The sequence below is a fragment of the Atractosteus spatula genome, chromosome 27, assembly GCF_055471065.1.
Source record: "Atractosteus spatula isolate fAtrSpa1 chromosome 27, fAtrSpa1.hap1, whole genome shotgun sequence".
NCBI classification, from domain to species: Eukaryota; Metazoa; Chordata; class Actinopteri; order Semionotiformes; family Lepisosteidae; genus Atractosteus; species Atractosteus spatula.
In genome coordinates this window covers 7,175,940-7,196,892 of record NC_142732.1, presented here as the reverse complement: position 1 = coordinate 7,196,892, position 20,953 = coordinate 7,175,940, and the positions used below count along the sequence as shown (strand labels likewise).

At 40.3% G+C, this 20,953-nt stretch overlaps 1 protein-coding gene across 1 annotated transcript; it reads right to left on the bottom strand.

Annotated features, from left to right (window-relative positions):
- Nucleotides 1-1,995: 1,995 nt before the first annotated feature.
- On the bottom strand, nucleotides 1,996-19,405 carry wsb1 (WD repeat and SOCS box containing 1). The gene is made up of 9 exons (XM_088906914.1): nucleotides 18,999-19,405; nucleotides 16,986-17,154; nucleotides 14,153-14,424; nucleotides 11,408-11,539; nucleotides 10,243-10,343; nucleotides 6,919-7,091; nucleotides 6,251-6,364; nucleotides 5,026-5,133; nucleotides 1,996-4,657 (listed from the first exon to the last, which is right to left on the bottom strand). Exons 1-9 carry the CDS (start codon nucleotides 19,036-19,038, stop codon nucleotides 4,495-4,497), a joined length of 1,272 nt encoding a protein of 423 aa, XP_088763040.1. The 5' UTR covers nucleotides 19,039-19,405; the 3' UTR covers nucleotides 1,996-4,494.
- Between the last annotated feature and the right edge of the window lie 1,548 nt (nucleotides 19,406-20,953).

The window sequence follows — 20,953 nt, the reverse complement described above, 5'->3', positions numbered from 1 at the left end:
AAAACATACCATAGGCTGTGTGTGCTTTCACAGGCAAAAAGGCTGCTTGATAGTTCCATTAAAAAGCGTCTGCTGAACTACTTTTTTCTAAAAAGCATCATGATTAATATTTTTTTCTTTAAGGTGACTTCTTGAAGCACCAATCATGCCATTTGCATACTCGTGAAAGCAATCTGTATGAAAATATTTACTATTGCAACAACAACTAATAAGCTTACTTTATGGCTATATTATTTTTTTAAACAAATAAAGTGGACTTGTTGCAGTAAAAGTGTTGTGCTCCGAGTTACAAATGATGTGTGGGCTTGTGTATTTAGTTTCAGGCCTAACAAGAACCACCGTCTCAAAGTGGGCATGGGTCATATAAAAATTTCACATCAATATCTAATCTCATCAGTAGTACTTTGGTATTCCTAGAACCAATTTGCAGTTTAATATCATCTCTGCAGTCCCTTTTAAGTCCACAATTCTAATCAAAAATGGAAAATATTTTACAACAAAGATTGGACAAAATAGTTTAACTTTTGAGCTCATGAAGAATAAATAACACTGGAGGAATTTGAGTGAACACTGGAAACCACTTAATGGTTTAGATATTTGGAAGCAGGGTAGTTTTAGGGTATTTTCCCTGATAGGAAGATTTCCTTTTCAGTAAGAATTACATATGCAGATTTATTTTGTTGCATATATGCAGTAATATACTGCATATTATGCAGTAATATTTTGATTTTATGTGGCTTGAATTTGGGATTAATAAGAATAAGATCTCCATACTGGACTCCTACCAAAGTTTTAAATACAGATCAACCTGGACCTCATACTCCATTAATTTATGCATTTAAAACAACCATAATCCCTTTTACTCAATGTAATAAGATTCTTATCCCTAACCCTAACTCAGAACCGATAGCTCAAAAGTGGTTGAAATATTTTCAAATTGAACAATTGCTTTAAATTTCAGTCAAGAAATTGACAACTCTGCTGGAAAATACCCAGAAAAGATTGTAACCTTTTGATTGTAATCTTTCAGAGATCTCCTGCGCTCAGTCACCTGGATTTGACACTTTGGCACCTGTAAGTGACAAAAGTAGGGAACAAAAACGCACCCTTTCAAAATAAAAACTGAGCAGTCACAAGTATTGCAGAATATTTTTAAAAGGTGAAAACTGATTTTATTTACATTACTTATAAAAATAGCATTAACATTGCAAAAAATATACATAAACAGTACAGAGAATGGATTGGAATCCTTGTGCAACAGCAAAAGCATCAAAGCAACAGTGAAAACATGGACTACTTCCATTACTTTTTAAAAGAATGAATGAAGGTTAAAATTTTCTAAAGGTTCTCCCATTTTTAGAGTACAACAAGCACATCAACTTACAGTTGAGCTCGATTTTCCCACCCTACAGGAAAATGCATTTTAAGAAAAAAGCTGAAAGGATCATTTTGAGTTTGGGCAGTTTCATTTATCACCTTAAAACCAGCAACTTTATGACTGGCTGCTTGAAATACAGTGGGTTTTGCCTTCTATTCCAAGTATTATTGCAATAGAACTGTAATATACTTGTTCTTCAGTATGAATGCAAATCAGACAGAGAGCAATTACTGTTTAGGTACATGCCCCTGCCAGCCCAACCCAAGAGAGGATGGGTTCATTCGGTGCTAGCTGTGCTTCCCAGTAGTTGGAAACAGTGGAGAAAAACAAGCAGGGGAAAAAACGGGAGAAATTAATAACCCCAGAACCTTTAACCTTTATCCAGTTTCATGTCAAAACATAAGCCCCAACAGCCAAGAAATAAGTCATAAACTTGCATTGGTGCAGTAGATCATAAATAGAAAAAGAAAATCAGAACCCTTCTTGCCTCCACATTAGTGCACAAGGCTGACAGTCTTTTCAGAGATCAACACCATGCTACAGTGGCATTACAAAAAATGATGCACTCCAATATTACAGGTCTAGTGTAAAAAGAAATGGAAAGCACACATACAATGTCAGGTTTAACAAAACTTTATTTTCTTTTTTACGTAGATAGCAAAAAAAAAAAACAGGAAAATGTACATTCATCTTCACATCTGTAAGTGCACATATAATGACAAACATCTTTCTTTTAAATCTTTGGCTGTTGACCACACCATTATACTATTCCCAAAAGAATGTCTTACAATGATAAGACCAACATCCCTTGATTGAAATGTTGCAAGAGTTATACTGTTTTTACCAATATCAGGTCTGAAAGACCCATAAACATTGAATGAAGCACTTTTTTCCCCCAACCAATCATTTTCGCACATACAGATTTAGAATTAGTAAATGAACATACAAAGAGCTTCAAGCTTAAATGTCAATGGAAAAAGAAAAAAGACTGACTGCCACTTATCGGATTTCTTAAAATATTAAGCATCTTTGGCATCAGCAATGACCTTGAGAATTTATTGCCAACACTATTTGAACTGTGTTTTCTACAGTTCTGCATTTAACACTCCAGCTACTTCAGAATAAAAAAGAATGATAAAACTACCAGAACAACTTCCTAAACAAACTATCATTTCCTCCCTAGTGTTCCACATGGGCAAATCATAGACAATTTGCCACCCCATATAGCATATGAATTAGATGGTCAGTTGGGTCCCCGTCTGTTTTCAGATCATCAGACACCTCTTTTACACTTTGACCTTCAAACAAACTTAATACTATACAGCCTGAAAGCCTTTCATTATCTTGCCTTTCCCCACAAACAAAAGATTCCATTGTTTTGAGATAATATATAGTCCCTTCATAAATCATAAAACAATAAAGACCAACAGCAACATCCCAAGCAATACAAGATCTGAACACAAACATCTGTAGAAATACTGATCAGTAAAATACTTTTGGCATGTACAACTTTTTTGTTCTAGGAAGAAACATTGATGTACCTTTTGCTCTAGTTTGAAGACAGCACTGAACTGCATGCATGAAGAGTGAGGTCATTTTGGATACATGTGTCAAATCACATACTGTAACCGTGGGTCATTTATAAACCTAAATCTTACTTCTCTAGAAGTAGTTTAAGTTACATTATATTGATGTTCTGAGGTCTTCACCCTCTTAACTGCATAACCTAATACCTCACAGATCATCTTAAGATACTGGAGGTTTAATGCTGCGGACGTGGTAGTGATTTTGGCAGTTCAACAAGGCTCTCCCTCCTTCTGGCTCAGAAAACATTTCATATTTGCAGCATTAAGGTGATTAGAAACACTGCATGGTTTAAGTACACCATTTTTTTTCTACGTATCAAGAAAAGATTAGTATGTGGAATTTTTTACTGCACCGAAAGGATTCATGACTAACACTGAAGAGAAAGTGGAAACAGTTAACTGCAAGACAAGACTGTTAGCTTCGAGAGGGGGTAAACCTGTACTTGTCTGTATTGATGAAATCCCACCAGGCTCTCAGTTGAGTTCAATGTTTACACATCATAAAATGATCTTCCCACTAAAGAGAATTTATATTTATATATATACATAATACAGTTATTTATACAGACTAACATGGATCAGAAATGCAGTAGGAAAGGGAAACAAATCCTAAGGCTATATATAAAAAAAAAATCAAAGCCTTTTGGCTTCATATTTACACATATACATACACTATTTTACACATTTCTACAGTTGCAAATACACATCTGACAAAGGTCAGCCCATGAGATGGTGTTTCATAGTAAATTCACAGAAATAATTTTTCTAACCTTTTCAAAGCCACAGTTTGTATTTCACATGTTTGTATAAGAGCTTGGGCAGTGAGTAAACTCAGAGGCACATTACAAAGGCACAGCCCTGTCCCTGAAAGACGGTTTAGCCCCTGCAACTGTTCGCAGGAGCATTCTTCATACAGTCAAAGACGTCAACACTTTCACTGACCACAATCTTGACCTCACCTCAGAACTCCCTTTAACAACAAACACCTTACATATATTTCCCCACAGATCCAGCTTCTCACACTTGCAACAACATGCACAGTTCACCCACTGAGTTAACAACAATGGTATCAAGTAAAGTGCATATCTGTGGACAGTGTAAGAAAGCTAAGGGCATTCAAGTTTAATTGTTCACGTGAAGCATAGTGAGACCACACAACTAACCAGATTTCTCCCTCACTGTGAAATGTGTTTTGGATAAAGATTTCCTTTTGCCTTCTGCAGAAAAAGAACCAAAATGGTTTCAGACTACTATGAAAGACAGCATGAACGTGAACAACCTCAAAGAGAAGACTGTACTGTGTAAGGCTGGCTGATCACTATTGCCCCTCTCCTGCAGCTGTCAAGCACCAGGCGCTTGAAATCCTGTGACTTCATGAAGCGTGCAAGTGCAAAAAATAAAACTTAAAATAAATACAAAAAAAGTAGCAACATCATAAAAACAGTATGGTGTTTCTGATGAGAGGAGTTTTCCCTTTTATCAAAAGAAAAAAGGAAATTCATTGGTCAAATAGCGTGCAATCGTGCTTGTTTAATTAGCTTTGTAAGACAGGTAGTCCACCATTGGCGGTGGGATGGGCAGCATCCGCACTTTGTCGGTGGGCATCACTCTGCGCAGAGCCATGCGGCAGAGGTGCTGGAGGCTGGCGATGGTCTGTGGACATGCCCAGAAGTGAACGCTACCGTTACGGGTTCTGCAGGACAGGACACAGGGCCAAACAGTGTCAGATGAGGAATTAACCTTTATTGCCCCTAAGGGAATGCGTCTTGCACATCAGGAGCACGTAGCATATGACAATAATACAATACAGCAATAGCACAATCCCATTTAGCAACATCGCTCAGTCAGAACTTAATCTAGTATCGTAAGATAAGTCTATAGCTCAATTTCAACTTGTCAGGAGCATTTTGCTATACAGATCTGAATAGGAAGATATCATAACATACAGATATAGGAGTTACAATCTGTAGAAAATGTCAAAAGCTCCTCTTCAGGTCTGATTCCTTCCTCAACTATAAGTATCTTTCAGCATTTCCCAGGGAGAAACAAATTAAGACTTACCCAGCTGCTAAAATACTTCCTCCAGTGGAGAAGGCACTGCACAGTCCATTTGTCAGTGGGGCAATGGCCTGAGGAGACTTCTCTTCGATGCTCCAGAACCGAATCAACCTTGAAAGATTAAGCCCCACATAAACTCACAGGAAAACATTACAACGAGCTCCTTATGCCCACAAGAACTTTAGAAATGTAATGGGCGTTTAAGAGGCATTTTCAGATTTAAGTGGTAAACCTCATAAGGAATTCTGAATGTTAATTAGGACATCATCTTCTTAATGGATACTCAGATTTGTTCATTTTCGTTGGCTTCATTAGCTATTATGTATGAAAATGAAGGACGTATTTTTTCAAATTAATGCATGTAAAATTCTTTTAGAGCTACAAAATTCATTTTATGTAAACTCAAATGCTGTAACTTGGCCATTTTTGCTGAGAACAACTGATTCTTCATGCATGGTATGTGACTGTTCCATCTAAACACATTCTTACTCTAGTATGAAAGCAGAGCTCAGCTGAGTGAAGCCAAACCTGACTCTTCACCCTGATTTATGGCCATCATGTGAATAGCATGTGACTCCTCCCCACAGAGGCATATCCAGCAGAAGAGGAACAGCAAGTTACTAAACCAGCTCTCCTTAGCTAATCTTGCTGTGTGCCTTTTAATGAAAAGTCTAGCTTAAACTTTCCTTTCTCTCAGGATTTCAAGAGTCTATTACAAAATACTGTGATTTTTCAGATTTGGCACATGACAAAACTGAACTATTAGGATGTGATTAACAATGAAGCAAAATTTAATGCTTATTAGTTGGCAGTTTACTATTAAAGAAGTTCCAAAAGATTTGCCAAATTAAAGCACTCAAAATAGAGACATATTGTATAACTAGGATTAAATCATTTTAAATAAAGGCAGGTCCTATAGTCTGATTTCCTACAACTGGAATTGTGTACAGATACAGAATAGTAAAGATCTCTGAATGTTCTAATTTAATAAAATCTGGGCTCATTATTTTGAATGTGGATGTGTGGATAATGGTGGTGGTGATCCAATAAAGTAAAATTGAACAGAGGGCTTAAGGACCATCTAAACAAACAAATATATAAATCTAAACAAAAAAAAGATTCAGATCAATCCACCCTAACTTGAAACCCTGGCCTGTAATACAATGAAATATTGTGAAATGTACAGTCCCATTTGAAAAAATGATCAGGAGACTCCAACAATCCTTACCTGTCATCAGTGACGCTGGCAATGTGAAGCCCGTCATGACAGAAGGCCACTGATCTCACCCACCGGTCATTTGCCCCTCCTGCAAATATTGGTGAGGGAGGAGGAAACAAGTGTCTGTGGGGAGAGAAACCAACAGGCTAGGTCCACATAGAATCCTGTCAGAGCTGAGTATAAACACAGCAGAGGTGAAAAGGTGATATACTGCTCCTGTAAGCCAGTGTTACTCCCAGACAACTCCCTTCTGCCTGAGATGGATGAATATGTAATCAATTACTTGTGTAAATCATCATCATATGTTTTAGGCAAGCCACAAACGCAGCGTTTTATGTATTGGAGAAATGACAGTTCTCCTTCACCTTCCAGAAATGCTAAAAAGAAACATTAAGCCCCTCCTTGCCTCACATTTTTCTTTTGCATCCCTCCCTTCACAGCTACCCCTTGGTCAGCTCCTTATTCTGCACAGGGCTCAGGAGGACTTGAGGACAACCTATGGCTGGGATGAGTTTGCCACTGCCATGTAGGTTTTAGACAAGAGTTTTCGCTAAACGTCTATAAACATTCAGAAGCTTGCCTGACTGGGTGTTATTCCCTGTGAAAATGGTCATGTAGCAGGGAATATGATGGCACTGAGCTTCTACAGGGCAGAACAGAAGCATGACAGCACTGACCCAAACTCCCAGAGCACACTCCCAATGTGCGGGTCCCAGACAATGACGCGAGTATCGTAAGAGGCAGTTGCCAGTAAGGCTCCATCAGGCGAGAACTCGCAGGACACCACGTCATTATGATGGCCCTCCAGCTTCCGGATCAGCGTGTACTTATCCATGTTCCACAGGAACACCTGGAAGGAAGAACAGGTGTGTTATAGCACACTGCCCACCGCACAGCAGAGAATTTAACGTTTTAAATATAATTCTTTTAAAATAATCATTACGATTACAAATTCAAATCTCAAATTACAAATCAGGCATTCTGAATTAAAAATATGCTCAGTGTCATTTTTATATATTTAAAGAAATATGTACAGTACATGCTAAATAAGCAGCAGAGCTATATTTAAACAAATGCATGTAAATGCATAGGGCTTTCTCTTAACAGGTTTGGTAAAACTTAACACCTACAAAAGGTGGCTTTTCCATTGGCATTTTTGTCTTTTATAATTGCATTTTGTCAAAATAATTAATGTTATGATTGATACAACAAATGAAGGATCACAAAAAGAACTACAATCCTTCCAAGATTAACTACAGAAAGTTGAGAAAAAATATACAAACAAGTAGTAACTTAAGGTAACATATTGTTACTCCACTGGTTTCCCCTTTCAGTGTTTTAGTTCACTTGTGATTACAATAGGCTCGCACCGCCAGTGGAAGCCTACGAAGAGAAACATACTGCAAGAGAAAAGAAGATTTGATGGCCAAAAGGTAGACGCCTTTGGCAAACAATTGCAACATGCAACAAACTGCACAGTTTCACCATTCAGAAATACTGGTTTCTGATGCTTGTTGGCTCAGGTGCAATGCTTTAATGAAAACATGAGAATAACAGCTCAGATCGGCCCCATTTAAATTGCCTCTTCATTTTTAAATTTAAAAATATTGCATCTGATTTATAAATTTAGTTAACAATATATTATGAATAGTCAGGATGCCCATTTCAGGAATATTTTTTTGAAAGTGACCATGTAGTACTGGATGTACTTCAGGCAAAGAAAGAAAAATTGTAGAATTGAATAGTTTGGGGATTTTTTTTTACATTCAGCAGTATTCAAGATTTTTATCAATTAATGTCTACCCAATACTGACTAATCTGGTATCCAATCAAGTCACATGTATCATGACAAAAAGTCTTCAATACTAAAAGTTCATAGTAAATACCACTACATTGCACTTGAGCAAAAGCTTTGAATGTCTAAATTGACATTTACTTAATACTATACATTATACTACTGTGTCTGCCACAGCACAATAACTTCAAACGTAAGTCTGACTTTTCATTCTTTGAGCTTGGCACTAAATCATACTAATAAAGCAATGAAACAAAAAGGCTCCTAACACTTGGAGGACTGCCAGCATTTCAGCCCACTCTTCCCCAGCAGAAGGAATCACTGTTGCAGGCACCCTCTCTAAAACCTGAACTGTAACCCAAACTGAGCACCGATGAAACAGAAATCATTTTAAAAATGCCAACATAAGTTACTTGGAAAGCAACAATTCAAAATTAAGCCAAAACAAAGATCTGAAGCCAGGAAATGCTTAAGTAGCATTAAATGTTGATCTCCTTTTCTTTAGTAAATCTAGTATTGTGAAATAAAACGTTACTTTATAAAATTAAAGACAGGCTGTGGCCATTTTTGAAAAAAGCTTTTACAATGGAGGACCAATATGGCACTACTCTTGCAGTGCCTTTTTATACATACAGCACAACAGTAACCAAATATTAAGTCAAAACAAAACATAAAACCTGACATCACACAAGTCACAGGCCTTGAAAGAGCTCAATTATAACAATTTAATGGGGAATCATCTGCCTTTGCATCATGTTTGCAGCCCAAACAGTGTCCTTATTAGGTTCTGCCAGATAACTGGGACAAAGGCAGACAGAAATGCAAGCAGTCTGCCAGTGCACAAAGAACCCTTTCTTTCCTGAATTATACCAAGAACTGCCTATTCCTTGAGTAAATACCTCAGTTCCAAAACTGCCACTGAGAAGTTGCGAGAAAACTGACTGCTGAACAACACTTAACGCATTGGCTCAGACTTGGGTGCCTCACTAAGCATCAGCGCTAATGGACAAGATAGGAAGAGTTGGTTTGTTTCTATAGTTACTGTCAAAAAGGAGTACATTTCTGTGCATTTCAAAGGAATCAAGATTCCGGGTGTCCCACCCAGATGACACTTCGAATTTCCCTACAGATCTACAAATAAGCGTCTCCCCAGATACAATGATGGCTCAGATTATACACTGCCCTGTTCTCCTCCTGCGCCCATTACTCAGCTGACTGCTATTTCAGGTCTCAGAAAACGGTGCGAAATTGAAGCGAACAGTTAAAGACGTTGCCGTGGTGGGGGGGGGGGGGTTTAATAAACAATTATAACACAGCAGAGGAGGTGGACATGTATCGGCACCTACGTACAGTAAACCTTGCTGTCAGGAGCAAGGCTACCTCCCGGCACGGGCACAGAGCGTCCCACGCGCGATGGCAGCCATGCCACTCCCTCAGCACCGGCTACTCAATGTGAGCGCGGCGCTCCTTTCAAAACCTCAATCACACCACACTGTGCTGCCACCACCTGGGACAGGGAAAGCAAGACACTTATGGAGAAACAACCTAAAAAAAAAACCTGGGGCTAAAAAAAAAAATCAAGTTCATTGCCTTCTGAATAAAGTAAATATGCATGACAATTTCTGGTTGAGAGGCTGGTCGGTTATACTGTCTCCCTTCCTTGCAGCCATTGTTTCACACATGCGAAAGACTGGTCTTACACAGGAAAGCCTACGAGCCGTTCCGCATGGTTTAATGTATACTGGTGCATTCAAGTGGCAGCAAAAAAAAAACGTTTGGCATCGCAGGGTTTCGAATTTTCTCAGTTTATCAAGAATAAAAGACTTTGCGCATCTTATCAAGGCCTGCAAATAAAAGCTTTAAAACTGACATTCTGAAAAGCAGATTATGATCCAGCTCACCCTCACAACCGTAAGTTTCTAGGATGCATATTAAATAAAATTCACTAAGTACAAGGCATACTGGAGTCATCGCACAGCTGTGATACAATATAACTACTGTTTGCATGCACATTCTATTTGCAAAGCCATTTAAAATAAAAAAATACTCCAAGCAGAATAGTGAACACACATCATGACACCGAGCAAAGTTGTGTATATTTCAGTTTTCATTGGTAGATTATTCTGCAGAATTAAGCACAAGCAGCCCATTCCAGACCATCACAGCTCAGTAACGAGGGGAGAGGAGAGGGAACTTCAGGACGTACCGCTTTACCCGCCCCCACAGAGCACAGAACCGAGGAGTCGGGGGAGAACGCGCAGCAGTACACCCAGTTCTGATGGCCCCTCAGGACTTTCACCATGTTTCCTGCAAGACAAGGCACAGCCTCATGACGGCCAGTTCGTAACTGGGATCCCACCTATCTTTTCTTTCCTTCCACCGCTACTTTGAAGCAGTTATTTCATTTTTAAAACTGGGAAAAATGCCAGGGATCCAAACTCAAATGAAGACAAAAAAAAATTGCTTATTTTAAGAAGTGAAAAAATCTAGAAGGGAGTCTGACGTCTCCCTTCTAGAGACGTCAGACTCATTTTGCCTTATATGGTAGTTATACTTCTTGGAGCCCCACTACTTTCCATGGGGAGTCAGCGCAGCCTGAAGTCTGGCAATACACTAACTTTAAAGCAGGGCAAACTGATATATGAGTATGCAACTGATTAACAGACTTGTCCTTGAAATGGATCCTTATGGGGAGGGCAGGTCTAGTTTTGTTCAGAACTGCTATTGGCAAACAACTATTAAGAAAAAATAGAAGTAGGTTATCATCCTGCCCTTGACAAATAGAGCTCCTTATTAAAGCTACAGGAAATTTACATCGCTGGAAATGGTTTGACTTGGCAGGCGTTTCAGTTTAAACCTGGATCACAAACTTTGAAAAGGAGCTGTAAATGAAACCCTGCATGAGTTCATGCATTTAAATGGCACTTCTCTGCGGCCACAAGAGAGAAAATAACCGAAAGGTTACTGGTGGAGGGCAGGGGGAGGGAATAGAGCTCACAGCCAAAAACGATGTTATCGCCCAGAGGGGATGCACCTAACAGTGAAGGCGATAACACAAAATAACACATATGGGGAGACAGTGTAACAACATTTGGCAAGCATCTTCCGAACAGGAGTTGGCAGAGAGGATCCTGACACCACAGGAGTCTCCTGTGCAAACATACAGAGCACAAGGCATCTTTAAACAATTCTAGATCTCAGCAACAAGGAAATCTCTGATCATTTACACTACATTTCAACAGCACAGAAAGACACAGAGATAAAAAGCGTTTTAAAAAAAAAAAGACAAGTAAAAAAATTCCTTTTCCAGAATGTAAAAACAGCTACACTTTTTTTTTTTACGCCTTGTAAGACAAGACTCTGGCACTCACCATCGTCCTTCAGGTCCCAGACTCGCAGCGTTTTGTCTTTGGAGGCAGACACTAACATAAGGCTTCCATCCGGAGCAAAGGTAAGGTCACGCACAAGTTCAGTGTGGTCCATCAAGTTTAGCAACAGCTTACCTGCACCAAAAAACAAAATCACTGCTTGAATATCCAATGCACTCTTGTCTTTCAAGTTAATTCACTTTATGCTTTCGATTGCTCCATTTTTATTAAATGAAAAGAGGGGAGAAAGCATAATAAGAAGCAAGCTTACATATTGCATAAACTTCAAAGGTTTTCTTTCTAGTTTCAAAACCTCTTAAGTTATACTTCCATAAAATCACTAGGTCCAAATTCATTACTACAAACTTACATTTCTGTATCTGTGATACAGAATCTAAATAAACCTACTTGCAATTTCTAAATTAAGACAAAAAGTGAGCTGGCCAACATGTAAGTCAAAACAAACCATCAGGAGACACAAAAGGTGGTTTGTCTCTACGTAGAGGCAGAGTGATCCGAGTTGACACATTAATCCTTCTCAGCAAAAGATTTGTAGCTGCACCTCACTATAATAACATTTAAAGACCTACTTTGGGATCAGATTACCAAAATGCTTTTTAAAGCATTATAAACACTTGCCTAGCAGGTATGAAAATGTACACGCCTTTTAAATGAAATGAGGATCTAACCTTACTATTTTTTTTTTAAATAAACTCATTTGTCTCGCTCTGAGAAATCCACAAATCAAAGAAAAACACCTACTGCAGCAAATGTCAGCAATTACACTGCTTTAATCCCGCAGATCTAAACAGTACAGTACAAGGAGCTATGCTCAATTTATTACATAGAGTGCAATTAAGATAAAATACCTACAAGGTCTTTCTACACCATCACCCCTGTTACCCTCAGCACCCACAAAACATCCAATACTACACATTCACATTAATTAGCTGATTAACGTGAATAGTAAAAAAAGCATGTTAGGTATTTCACAAAACACCAACACCAAAAAAATCATGAAATTGTCAGTTTCTGCTTCGAACTGCATTACATTAACGAATGGAATGTAATGAACTACATTAACAGCCAATCACAGCTTTGATATGGGACCTGCCCCTGTAAGCACAATTACTGTACTCCACAGCTGGCGAGTAATCACAGGGACAGAACCCTGCCAGCGTGGCAATCCAGCCGGCATTCACCTCCGTCACAGCCAGATGTGCAAACCAGGATTTCTGCAGCTTAAAAAATGTGTTTAACTCCCCATAACCCAAAATGAGGAAAAAGAAAATCCTTTGATCTTTACTGTGGCCGCACACTACGGTAAATGGCAAAGAGGTAGGTTGTGACAAGTGTAAACAAAACCTCTGAAGCTCAGTAAGGTATTTTTTATCACAAGTGCACTTCAACACACCATCGCAAACACGTCTCATCTTTCAACCTCCCAAATGAAAAAGCTGGGAGGCGACATAGGTTTATCTTATTTAAATGTAATTTCATAATTGAAAGCATCTCCTCCACAAAGACACTGGAAACCTTTCTGTACCCGTGCCTGTTGTCAGGAAGGGTTGGGAAACTGGTGCAGTATTTCACAGCTCAGTGCGGCCGCACGTACGCAGTGGAAGATATGGGTAAGCATTAACAGTGCTGACAGGACAGTACAGATCCCTGCACAAATACACGTTCAGGTGTGTCTGGTAAACGCACTGTCCCGCGCGTCAGCTCCTTACATAATTTCTGCTACTGCAGAAAAACAGGAAGGCAGCCACAGGAACGAAGGGACAGCTTAAAGGGGCCAGTTTCCCTACCTGCATAATAACTCAGTCTTTGTATATCATACTGTAGGTGAACTGCTTTTTAGTCCAGAAGAAGGATGACTTAAAAAAGCTCATAATATTATTCTAGAAATAACACATTCAAAACCATAACAACAGATAGTAAGGATTTCCTAAACAGATCGGAAGATCCTACTCTATAATCAGTGTTTCATAAAAAATATGCTCAAATATGCTTTTAAATATGCTCAATGGCAGAAAACAAGAGCTAAATTATTCGGTGAATGCATTTTTAAACATACAAGCTTAAGTTAAAGAATGCCAGTTTATTTATGGTTTTGGAAAAAAACGTTGGGAGTTTTTGCTTATGTATTTAGATGTTTTTTTAAACGAAAAAGCAGATTTAAGTAATCACAATTTTCTTTCTCCTCAAGATCTCCTAAATGAAAGCAATCTGCTCCCTGCGGTCACTTACAACAGGAGCTTTAAAATGTTTAATTAATGGAGAAGACTGGGCAGCAGTAAGGAGCAGTGGTCAGGGTTCTGAACTCATAACTGGGAGGTTAACTGCTGTTTAACTCGAGCAAAATACTTCACTCAAATTATTCCAGTGAAGTACTCATCTACACAAATGGATGTAGAGAGTATTTTACGGGACGTAACACACGTTGCTTTGGATAAAAGCGTCTGCCAAATTAATAGTAGTCCGCCAAAATTAGCGTCTCCAGCAGCTCAAAAAAATATCTTTTGATGACTGACCAATTTAGAATGATTTGCCTTGTCTTTTTTCAGTACAGGATAAAACGCCATTATTTATCATTGGGAAGATGTAATCTTTTGTCCGAGTATAAAAATTGGCTTAAATGTTTTACCTTCACTGAATTAAGTTTTGGGAACAGCCTTTAAGGGCAGACCATCTTGGACAGGGCAGTTCCTACTAAACAGTTACGGCCAACCTGTGCGCTTTTCTTACCGGTGTACACATCCCAGATCTTGATGCGCCCGTTATTGAGGCCGGTGGCCAGCAGGAGCTGGTCCTGGCCGAATCTGAAGCGGTGCCACTCGATGTTGACGCAGCGGCTCTGCTTCTCGGGAACGGAGGAGCCGAACGCCAGCCCCCACACGATGTCGCCGCAGTCGATGGTGTGCTCCCGCGGCACGTTCTTCGGGAGCTGCCCATCGCTGTTCTGCCTCGACAGGCGCCGGGACCCTGCCGTGCTGGAGAGATCAGTGCTGCCCACGGAGCTGCGGACAGAAAAGAAAGCAAGGTTATAAACTTCCTACTCCACAGCAACTCGGCTTTGCGCCTCCACCTCCCACAAAAACTAATGTTCATTATGTAGACGATCTTCCTCCCCAAATCACAATTATTAAAGCAAATAAAACTGTATAGTTTATAGCTCTGCTAAGTGCTCTGAAATTTGAGAATGTCAGAAATCTTTCCTGTGCCCTTGCACTAAAAGAAATTTGTTGTTGCGGTTATCTTCTCCATTCAGTACAAAGATGCATGCATGCCATTCGAGATACAAGTCTTGTTCAAAACACAGCTCTGCAGAACTTGAGGCATTTGAATCAATAACCCAGTTTAAATCCAAACCTTCTTTGCCGTGTCAAAAGGCAGGTGAAATATTAATATTCTGCTGTAGGACTGGCCCCAGTTATTGCTTAAAAAACAGCCGACTGGAATGTTTGACCAAACACCGTGACTCACTCCCTTTGGCAAACGCAGAAACCACAAACTAAAATGCTTAAATCGCTGGAAAGGGGGCGTTCGTCTTCAATTTGCTCAAATGGGAGAGGTTAAACAGACTATCTGCAATCTGAGCCACCAAACAAATCAAGTTCTAGAAGTTTCACATAAGCCAATTGTGCAAGAAGAGTAGGCTCTACATAAGGACACAAAAAAAGGCACAGGACACTCAGCACTGTTTTCACTTTCACACTGGTTCCTATATTTGATGAGAGCCTAAAAACACAATGAACTTGTGACTCTTTACAAAAATGTAAACATCTGGAATCAATTCCAACAAGTAGCACCCAGTTGAGAAGTTGTTCTTTTTGAATGTACATTTGTTCTGGGATTCGAAGAAACTGCTTTCTGTACAAGAAACAAAAGGATAATCTGTGGCACAGTTGCTTCAGCAGCTGAGTTAACCAAACAAAGAGCATAACAGATAACAGTACTGCAGACGAAAATGTACTTACAACACTCATGTGATAAGCTTGTGAATAAATATTTTACCAAAGGATATAGATCAAGATTGTTACACAAACTCTAAACACCAAACTAGCTAACCCTATAGAGATACACAAGGAACTATTTTAATCAGCCTACGTATTTTAGCTTACACAAAACGACCATTAGTGCAGCTAAGAAGTTCAAGGATCATTTTAAAACTAAACAAGACAGCTCTCCTACTTTCATTTAGAAACCAGACAAGTTTCTTTGTTGCCAAACAAAATTGCAGAGCCACAGCCCTTTGTTAAACATTCACAACATGTTGCAAGGTGATAGCACAACCAATCTAGACTGGAGAAGGATCAGTTTTACAACTGCTTCTATCTGTATTTTTTTTTTAAATCACTGACCGGCAATAAAACAAGTCAGTTTATTGGACAAATAAATGAGAGGACTAGTGAAAAGCCCACATCAAACAAAATCATGGGTGGAAGCTAACACTGCAGTTTAAAAGTATCCAAGTGAATGAAGCTACTCAACGTGAGCTGGAGGTAGAACATGTACTCTTACTCGCTAGAAAACATATTGATCCGCTGAAACCTGTCCGGAGAAAAACAACCAAGTGCATTCTGGGGATTTAAGGAACGTCCTACACTGACAGGCAGAAGGAACTGAAACCTTTTAGCTGACAGCAGAAAAGGCTGATCAAGCACTCCGAAGCCTCAAAGGCATCGACAAAGTTGACGCAGTGCACTTTTTCCCACAAACCTTGAAACATGAACCAGAGGATAAGTAAAACCTACATGGGAGTGCATTCAAAAAAGTACGTTTTTCCCTTGCAAAACAAAGCTTTAAACTTAAAAATGGACATTTTGGAATTTGCTGCATATCCTAACACCATTTATTTTCCAAATAAAATATATGTACATTCAACTTAACTTTGGAATTCTACCTACTTCAACCTGTATCTTCAGAATCTTTATTTAAAAAATAAGGCTATTTCTCATCTCGGAACGAATGAAATTGCTTCAGAACGACATTGCTGACAAAAAGGAAAATAACAATGCCTGCTGTATTCATAAGAGTACGGTCTTTGGTTGGAAGGTTAGAATCTCCCAAACGTGCTCGATAAAGTGACTTTGCTGCATAATGAAAAGCTTCATTCACAGCTGAACTATAGGCACTAGGCAACTTGATCTGTTCAGTCTTTTGTAACAGCACAGTAAGGCCAGACCCTACAGAACAAGCCAACTTCAGGCAACTGGGACAGTACATAAAAGAGCTGAACACTGGACAAATACACTGCCAGCTGCCAAATGAATGCCCACTTGGCTCGACAGCAGACAACTGCACGCGCCTTTATTATTTCACTGAATTGCAACATTCCCTGGTTCAGCCAGTTTACAGTGCAGATGGCAGGCGATGCAGTCCTACTAGCGGCTTGGCCTTTTGATGTATACCACAATAAGAAGTTTATCCTTCAGCATTCTTAAGTAGTACATTCACACTTCAGTCAAGTGTACAACAAAAGGTTTGTGACCCTAGTCAGAAGCCGGAGACTCCTAGATACCCCCCCAGTCGTGGTTTGGTCTGTGTGGACTGCTGGCATGCGTAGCGTCACACTTACAAGTTGCTCAAGCATGAGGTCCACGGTACAAGCCTCACGATGCGATGCCCTTGAGACCAAGCGAAGTAGGAACCATCTGGAGCAAAAGCCACAGTCCAGGTCTCCCGCCCGGACTTCTGATCGAATGGAGCAACCGGCACTAGAAGTTCCCCAATGAACTGAGCCTTGGCTGCGGGCAAAGACGGAAAGATCAGAGCTGTGGGATCAATGCCACGAGAACACCGTGCACAATCACGAGAGGCGCTGGTCACGGGCGAGGTCAGACGCGAAGGGCACGTCTAGCTTCAGCAAGTGAAGAGTGAACAAACCACTCTGAGGCTAAAACATTAAATGCAAACAGGTGAGCATTTAAGGAACAACCCCCCCCCCACACACACACACAATGGTAAGTAAGACTTGTCACCCAGCTTAATGAACCAGGACCTGCGCTTAGCTTTGGAGAGCTACTGTGGCTCTGCCAATGCAAGAGGGAGAACAAGAACATTCACAGGCTGGAGAATTGCAACAGCAGCCTTATGTCTAAACCTATTAACTAGTGAAATCTGTTAACGTGTCCACAAAGCATAGCCGGACCTTGCACGGCTCCGCAGGCTTACAGGTTTCACAGCAGGGGAAGAAGATTAACAAGTGACTTTTCCAGGAATTTAAGTACTGAAGCAGAAGTAAACGCTAGGTACTTTAGTCAGCGTTAGGTGGGTTTCCAGGGCTCCTTACTGTCTAACCCATTGGTTTCGCCAGATCTGTTTTCTCACTTGGGTTGGGAAAAAAGGTCTTTTCTTAAATAAATTATAACTCTCGAAATAGAACTGCAGTATTCCACGTGAAAACAATTTTTACATCAACTTATGTCAAAACAAATAAATGAGCTTTAAACTTTTTGGCCATCTAATAAAATTTGAACAAAACAGGAGCAGGACATCAATTCTAAGTCTTGCAGTTGTCAGGCCATTTCTTTCACAATTGAAGCACTGCTGAACCCCGTTTTAAAATAGTTGATATTTTCTACCGCAAACTTAATTCAAAACCTTCACATCAGTACAAAGTAGGTTTTTGATCTATCATTTTAAAAAATGGTAAGAAAATAGAAGAAAGAGACTTCCTTCGTTATTTGTACTGCTTAGTCTTTTGCGTGCTTACACGTAATGATCCTCAATGTTACGCCCTTAACCAAGCTGAACCGCGCACGGAAAAAAATCGCTTTCATATCGCCTCCACCTTCAAACTGGTGAAATAATCGTTAGACAAATGACTGGACATAGATCATAAAGACCCCGGTGTCGTTTCATTTTTAACCGGGGGCGAAATCCAGCAGGATTTGGGAACACTGCAGCCACCAGACGACGGCCTCTCCTCGGTCCATTAAATTTACGATGGCGTAAGCCCTCGGGGTACAGCAAAGGGGGAGGAGGGGGAGGAAGGGTATTAATATTTGCTGCGGACTTATACATAAACGAAAGGCGAGGAGGTGTCGCGGAGCCCCGTGTTTAGCCCCATGAGTCACGCTGGCGCAAAGCGATAATCGATTGAGCGTCCTCGGGGGGGGGCGGCGGGGGGGCTGGCCGCCGGGGGCTCGAGACTGTGTACATGAGAAACCCAGCATCGCTCATGGCTGGTCGCCCCAGCCCCACCGGGGGTCCCCCGAGAAACACTGTGAAACACCGGGCCAGGAAAGACGAGTTACTACAATAAAATGCCACCCCCCCACCACCATCACCTGCACAATTAAAACCATAAAGTGAGATCATATATTTCAGGAATGGGACGTAATTACAAAAGACATTAAAAAAGGCAATTCGCGTTCAGATCTAATTTGTTCGGAGAGCATAATACAGAAATAATAAACGAAATTTCGCACGTTTTAAAGGTATATACCGTGGCTGCCTTTGAATTGGAAACTTTTGGCGGCTCACTTCAAAAATCAAGACGATTCTTAAAACTTTACCCCCCTCCCTTTCAACCCCAAACCCCACAGATACACTGACATTACAGTGTACATGAAGAAGTATAACTTACCTATTTCATTTTCGTTTACAAAATCTGGGAAGCTTGCCATCTAAAAAAGAACTAGTTTCTTGAAAAAATAAAGCGGCGTAACAAATACAAAAATATATATAAATATAAACCTCTCGTATGTAAAATGTAAATGCACGATAGGAGGAAGTAAACTTCCTGGTTTTTTTTTCTGACGACGTCTGGTCTAGCGAGATATACAGACTAGTCTTAAATGTAAATGTTTTAATCTACCTCTAAAAAAAGGCAATTTTTTTCTTCGAAAGAGATACGATCACAAAAAACTACGTTCACCAAAGGAATTACAGCATTCGCACTAAAAAAATAAACCTTTTTTTTTAAAGAATTAGTAAGATTTACTCCCAACACACGACAGCAAACCGCTAGCTACTGCTACGCTATGCTACACTGAGGTATAATGGCCGTTGGCAAAGGCCAAGAATAGGCGGTTAATCCGAACACGTCATTGCAGTCACCATGGAGACAGCGCAGACAGGCCCCTCATTCGCGGAGAGAGAAGTTGGTGGGCGGGGCGAAAGGCTCCTCTGTCACATGACTCAGTGACCAGTCCTGCAATCCTGTCGGTGGGTCTTTTCTATTAATATATGAACGGGACCTATCGCATTTTTGGGGGGTTTATTTATTGGACAGGGATATCTGTATCACGCACATCTTAAGTCCCCGGTAAAGGACATAACCAAAAAAGTACAAGACATAAACATAAAAAAACAGAAACATATATTATCGTTAATGGAAAACAGATATTAAAATTGTAAAGTGCACAAAATCGTCATGTTAAATTAATACATTTATCAGAAGTTGGAAAAGTCCATTTTCAATAGAATCTCTTTGTGTAAATGTTTTTTTCTTATTCAGTTACATCAGTTTTTGTGACTATTGTAGATTTTTATGTTACCCGACACAGTGAATGGTGTGTTTTTGTAAACCCTACAGCTGAAATAAATCAGGTTGAGCTTTTTTAAACTGTTAAAACCTGAAGACCACGTGCAAAACAATGACTGCAAAATATTAACAGCGTAAAACACTCCGTGCTGAACAGAAACCACTTCAGAGGATGAATACGGGAAAATACAATAACCAAGAAACATGAAAAAGTTTTTTAAAAAGCCTAAAGTAGCATTGAGACACAAAACGTGCAACAATAAAGGCGTAGATTTATCAAAATCTACTTTTTAAAATGGTACAGAAACGTTCCTATTCGTCGTGACCAACACTTTTTTTATTCTGTGTAAAATATGGAGTCGCCACAGTTACACCGGAGCAGCCAGTTGTGTGTTTGCACGTCCACACTCGCAGCTCAGTCCACCTCTCTACCTCAAACGGGGGTGGGGGGGGGGTAGGAGAATGAGGAAGTGCAGGCGGACTCCTCCGGCCCTCGACCACCTTCGAACCAATCGCCTTTCAATACGTCACAGTGGGCGCCGCCCCGTGTGGGAGAGTCGCAGCCGATTGGAGGAAAGGGGCGTCCCTCACAACACGCCCTGGAGGCCGGAGGCCGGAGGGGTCGCTGTGGAGCCGAGAGCAACGAGGGCTCAGATCGTAAACTGGGGGGAGATTAAGTCAGCGTGAGGGAAACGGCTCTGGTTAAGAAGGCCCAGGACCAGATTTTTTCGAACAGCTACTGGACTCGGAAAATCTTCACGGTATTTGCTAAGTAGTACCCAAAATTTTACTGCTCATTTCAACGACCGGGACTGTCTGTAGCCGCCGCTGCCGGTGTCTATTTGTCCTGTGTGCATTGGATGAATGTATTAATAGAGGGCAGCTGCAGGTGACAGGTCCGGTATTTACTTTTCCATTAGCTTGTCTAGGGCTGACGCATTCCAGTCGTCGACGGTTGCTCTCCAGCTCGGCCCAGGTGTGAATCCGAGTCACCCGGGACCGGAAGATACCAGCCGCAATGCTACTCTCCTAATCTCCTTGAATTGAACTGAATC

What these genes read in the sequence shown, in the direction of transcription:
- wsb1 (XM_088906914.1), bottom strand. Translation starts at nt 19,038, where the DNA reads ATGGCAAGCTTCCCAGATTTTGTAAACGAAAATGAAATAG. An exon ending in TGTAAACGAAAATGAAATAG is followed by an intron (nt 17,155 to 18,998) that starts GTAAGTTATACT and finishes CTTTGCCCGCAG; the next exon opens with CCAAGGCTCAGTTCATTGGG. An exon ending in CTGTGGGGGCGGGTAAAGCG is followed by an intron (nt 7,092 to 10,242) that starts GTACGTCCTGAA and finishes TCTTCCTTCCAG; the next exon opens with GTGTTCCTGTGGAACATGGA.